This window comes from Gigantopelta aegis, chromosome 1 (genome assembly GCF_016097555.1).
Source record: "Gigantopelta aegis isolate Gae_Host chromosome 1, Gae_host_genome, whole genome shotgun sequence".
Classification (NCBI taxonomy): domain Eukaryota; kingdom Metazoa; phylum Mollusca; class Gastropoda; order Neomphalida; family Peltospiridae; genus Gigantopelta; species Gigantopelta aegis.
In genome coordinates, this window is record NC_054699.1 from 8,613,740 (window position 1) to 8,619,797 (window position 6,058).

The following is a 6,058-nucleotide window of genomic DNA, read 5'->3' on the forward strand; positions in this document are numbered from 1 at the left end:
ATAACGAATGATGTTCTCACCAACGGGTGTGTTAGAAATATGTTTTAGTTGGAAAAGACGATTAAATTTGTTTAAAACCTGGGAGATAGAGAATACTACATGATTGTGTCCGTTAGATAACAACACGTGTAATGTAAATTATATCTAACGGCCATTCCCATGTAGTACTCTCTCTCTCTCTCTCTCTCTCTCTCTCTCTCTCTCTCTCTCTCTCTCTCTCTCTCTCCTCGATCGATCGATCGATCGATCCAACCATCCATCCATCCATCCATCCATCCAACCATCCATTATCCATCGGTCGATCGCTCGATCTATCTATCCATCCATAAATCCATACATTCATAAGTCCATTCATCCATCCATCCTTCCATTATCCATCGATCCATCGTCCATCCACCCATCCATCCATCCATCCATCCATCCATCCACCCATTCTTCCATCCATACATCCTTCCTTCCATCCATCCATGCATCCATCCATGCATCCATCCATCTATTGATCGATCCATTCATCCATCCATCCATCCATCCATCGATCGATCGATCGATCCATCCATTCATCCATCCATCCATTCATCCATCAACCCACCCATCAATGTATTTATCACTCCATTCCTCCATCCATCCATGTAATGATCCATCCACCAATCCATCCATTAGTTTGCTAGGTGACTATTACATACACACACGAATGTAATGGTCGCATACATTAATAACTTGACCGACTCGTTTCGTGCATTGTGTTCAGCAACAACACTGTGTTTGTTTTTTTATCTTCAGGTTAATTCAGCGGTCCCGCGGAAACTTGAGACAGTGATTGGCCATTATTGGATTATGTTGGACACGTGGTTTTGTGGATGCTGGCCCATGGAGATGATTTGTAAACATTGTCAGATCACTACAGATGCAAGCGCCTAATAAGCTCATTCTAACCTCTCAGAAATTCTATCCAGGTAACCTTTTATCATGGGTTCGGAAACATCTGGCCCGTGTTCAGCGACAACGAGCGACGCTAACGTTCGCGAACTATTTGATTAGTCCCCAGTGTGGTCTCTTGGTTTAACAGGAAGCCCATAGACTGACTAGCAAAGTTTTTTTTTCTGCTGCGTTTGGCTGAACTCATCCCAATATACGCCCACTTACAGCCCTTGTAACATATTAAAATATCATTTGATGAGTGTAATAAACTCGTATTTATTCCCGAAGGGATTCTTATTCAGATACAAAAACGTGTCGTTCAGAGTTTCAGATTACAGCCTGTGTGGCATTAAAATAGCATTTGGATGTGCGACATAAACTATTGTTTACACCCGAAGCGATTCTATTGAAATAACTGACTTTCGGTTTTACACGACATTCTGAAGGACTAGATAACATCGGAGTACGCCAACTCGTAGTCTGTTCGACAGATTACAATTGTATATGGGTGTGTATAAGAAACCTTTATCTAGTCTTGCAGTAATTTTATTCCAATAAAAAAATCCAACCAACTTTATTTGGTGATTTCAAGAACTTAATATTCACGAAGGGACAGAGCTGGAAAGTGCCGTAAAGAGATCTAACAGATAGCTTACTTATCTGTGTTCATACAATCCGCCAAGAGCGTGGTAGTATACCGTTATTGTTTACTGTTCTGTGTGTGTGACAAACGATACTTCCTGAAGACATGCTAAACGTCGTCGTATGGTTGTGTCATAAACCATTGTTTGGAGTTGACGCTCGGTACATAAGCCCTTTTCTGGATGTTTTATAGCATTTTATATCACTCTCAAAGGATGTGTCTGGAACATGTTAAAATACACAGTGCGTGGGATGACATTTGTTGCAGTATTGTTTCGCAAATGGAGTATAAAACAGGTCTAAGAGCAGCAGTGTTCAATTGAAACCATGCTGGGTTGGTCAAGACTTTCTGTACTGGATTACATACACAAGTGGGAATAACAGTGACAGTGGGTTTTGTTGGTGGTATTTTTGTTTGTGTCCATTTGAAACCGTGTTGGATTATTAAATACTTTCTGTTTTATATGCACTGGATTGCATGCATACGGAACAAACTCACTTAACTCAAAAACCTGGATTGTTAACAAATTCAACATTGAAGGTATTTTTACAGCAAATCTAAGAAACTTAAAAGTCATATGTTTTAAAATAATTCAAATCTGGATTGTCTACAAATTCATCCTTAAAAGCAATTGGACATGACATCTGAAAAAAACCCACTCCAAAGCCACCACCACCACCACTACCACTACCACCACCAACAGCAACAACAACAACAACAACAAAACAACCAAAGATAAGAGACATATGATATATGTTTTCGTATTTTAAAGATGGACTGTTCACAGTTAGTTAGTGTATCTGTAACTGTACCACTCGTTTAAAAGACGTAACGGTTATTCTTCGCATATGTGTCTGTAGACGAGCTGAATCTTTCATCCATATTTATCCGAAGATGGATTGTTTTTGTGACAGAATAAAACCCTTCAATAACACGATGCCATCTCGTGGCAATGACATGCACAGTTCTGACGAAAGGTGAACGGGTCAACAAGTCTATTCGTATTAGTAACAGATGATGAGGGATAATTATTTTCTGTGACAGAATTGAATAGTTCGGTAACTTAATGGCTTAATAGCATGGTTCTAATGGACAGTGAATTGCTCAACGCGTGCATGCCTATTATAGACAACTATTGCTGGATGATCATTTGCTATCACGGAATCCTGTATTGGCGAATTCGTCACATCTGTAGACGGTATATGTGCTTGCGTTGTGAGCACGGATGTAACCAGTTAAGACCTTTTATAGTCTAGACACGATTTATTGAAGAATTGAAGTAAACTTAGATCTTTTATTTTTTACAATCCTTTGATTTGATTTCCAACGATGTTTTCTTTTACGTCTTGCGTCCATGAATAGACGCACGGAAGAATTTTGACAAGCAGTTAATAAGAAATATTCCTATTACAGAAGTATATTACAAGAGTCAAAGATAAGATACCTTTTAATAGCTATTGGACACCGTGTGTATTTTGATATGGATTGTATTACAACAAATTATTTGCGGAATGTATACGTTACCTTGATGGTTGCGATGTGTCTTGATCGATTACGTATTCCTCGTTGTGTGTTTGCTACAGATTGGAAACGATTATGAAATATGTATTCCTTGAAAGCGTTGGAGTAAAGAAAGATTAATTGCGTCAGTATTGCCTAATATGTCGTTTAAGTTTTTGAATCACATTTATCGCTAACCTGTCGGCTTGTTTTATTGTTCAAAGGTTGCAAAATACATTCGTTAATAATGATAGAACGAACAGCAGAAAATACGAGAAAACATTGTCTTTGATTTATTCTTTTCAAACTGAGTGGTGCTTTAATGAAAGACAAATTGTTAATAAGATACATTCATTAAGAAGGAGTGTCGGAGCAGGAGAAAGTCTAGCAAACATTTGTTACACTGTGAACTAGTTTATCGAAGTTTCTTTTGAACTACGTTTTTTTTTTTTTCGAACAAGCTTTGGTTTAACGTCTACGTTACAAAAAAAACCCCAAACAATCGTTTATATTGTTCGTTATGAGTGAATGATTTCGAGGAAACAGGAGGGGAAAAAGAAGAGAGAGATTATTGCCATAGTGCCTGTCAACATTTCTCATTTTCTTTTCAATTTATTTATTGATATACCTGTTTATTGATTCATCCATTTGTTTTAAACTGGTTCGCTGTTTAAATGGAAACGCGGAAACTATTGGAGCTGTCGGTTTCTGAGGTTCCCAACCTGACCGTGAACACGATGTTCCGCAACGACGGCGTCTTCAACTACACGTTCACGAACCTGGAACGCATCACCCACTGCCTCACCCTGTACGTGCAGCCGACCATCTGTCTCCTGGGCGTCATCGGCAACGTCATCTCCCTGATCGTCTTTCTGTCCCGGAAGTTACGCAACGTCTCGTGCAACGTCTACCTCGCGGCTCTGTCGGTGAGCAACAGCGCGTTCATGCTGGCGCTGTTTGTCGTGTGGCTGGAGTTCGTCGGCATCCGCCTCATCCACACGGATGGCTGGTGCCAGAGCGTCATCTACGTGGCCTACGTCAGCAGCTTCCTGTCCGTCTGGCTGATCGTGTGCATCACCGTGGAGAACTTCATCATCACGTTCTATCTGCACGAGGCGCCGCGGCTCTGCACGGTCAGGAGGGCGTTGGTCGTCGTCGGGGGTCTGACGTTCTTCGGTTTGCTGCTCTACGACTTCGCGCTGTGGTCGACGAAGGCGAAGCAGTTCGAGGACCAGATCTACTGTCTCGTCCCCAAGGAGTACGGGACGATCGTCGCCATCTTCACGTGCATCGACGTCATCCTCACGCTCATACTCCCATCCCTGCTCATCGTCATCCTCCTCATTTGCATAGTCGTCAAGAGTATCTCCCAGCCGCGCCAGTGCGTGTCGAGCGTGCCGCGCGTGCTCACGCGCAAGGAACGTGCACTGCTGCGAGTCACGCGACTCTTGTTCGTCATCATAGTCTCCTTCATGGTCCTCACGAGTCCGACTCACGTTAACAAGTTACGTCATCTAATTAATATGATGACGTCAGTGAATTCCGAAGCGTCACAGGAGGACAAGGTGATACAACATCTGTGCCAGCTCATCTATTACATGAGTTTTTCCTGCAACTTTATCTATTTTCTTCTGTGGGGTAAAAACTTCAGGAGAGTCTTATACGGCTGGTTAAAGGCAATGGGAAGATGTTGCAAGAAATGTTTTGTCTGATATAGCCATTCATACTTGTGTATAAAGTGTAATATAATATATATATATATATATATATATATATATGTGTTATTGTATTAAAGTAACATGACTATAACACAGCATAGCTTTTATCTATTATTTATATTTTTGTCTAAATATGTGTTATGTTGCTGCATACGCAGTTTTACTGTCTAAATATATTAAGAAACTTGGGAACCAGACGACTAATTCCGTTTTTATGTCTGTATGTATATCTCTCTGTCTGTCTCCTCTCGCCTCTGCCTCACCTCTCTCTCTCTCTCTGTCTCCCTCTCTCTCCTCTCTCTCCCTCTCTCTCTGTGTGTGTGTGGTGCGTGTCTCTCTTCTCTATATATATATGTCTCTCTCTCACTCTCTCTCTGTATGGCCTTTCCTGTGATCTCCTCTTGTGTGTGGGGTGTGTTGTGGTGTGCGCGCGCGCGGCATGGTGTATTGGTGTGTGCGTGCGGCGGGCTGTTGGAATGAGAGAGAGAGGACAGACGGGGTTGATATTGGATGAAGGGGTTGTGAGATGGGCATATAGAGACACACAACAAAGCGGGTTAGAGAGAGGAGAGTCGACAGACGAGTTAGAGTTCGAGGGAGAAGGGAGGAGAGAGAGGAGTAGAGAGTTAGTGGAGAGAGAGAGAGGAAGGGGAGGGAGAGAAGAGAGGGAGAGAGATAGATGGGAAAGGGAGAGGGAGAGGGGTGGAGGATGGGAAATATCCTGAGAGAGGAAATCGTGACATATCCTTGTAGAAGTAATAATTATATAGGTATAATATACGCCCTGCCCACTCGCTTCATTTTTAAATACTAGTACTAGCGGCAACAATGTCTGAATATTCAACATGCTAATTATAAAAGGACATTTCCCTTTGGAGATCTGTCCCTTTTATAATTTACTGCCGTACCGATAGATCTCATGGCATATATGTTATTTAAATACGTGTACCTTAAACAGATGTTATTATACGAGCTGTTGTTGTCGTACTGACTGTTCCACACACGACTCCTTTCATGACTTTCTTTATTATCCATAATTATTGTCACTAACAATATTATTATTATGATTATTATTTCTATTTTTTTTTTTTTTTTAATTTTAATTAATATTTGGATGATGAATTAACAAAGACCTCTGTATCAAAAATTCCAAACCTGTTTTCTAAAAATTATGTCACACGAATTAGTACACTTTGTTATTACTCGTGTGTTTCGTATATGGTTTTGATTAACGTCACTTGTATATGAGTACATATTGTCGTTAGAAAAAAACCCAACT

At 40.8% G+C, this 6,058-nt stretch overlaps 1 protein-coding gene across 1 annotated transcript; it reads left to right on the forward strand.

Annotated features, from left to right (window-relative positions):
• The first annotated feature begins 1,609 nt into the window (after positions 1-1,609).
• On the forward strand, positions 1,610-4,868 carry LOC121388016 (somatostatin receptor type 4-like). The gene has a single exon (XM_041519254.1). The coding sequence runs from the start codon at positions 3,736-3,738 to the stop codon at positions 4,771-4,773; it is 1,038 nt and encodes a 345-aa protein (XP_041375188.1). The 5' UTR covers positions 1,610-3,735; the 3' UTR covers positions 4,774-4,868.
• Positions 4,869-6,058: the final 1,190 nt, after the last annotated feature.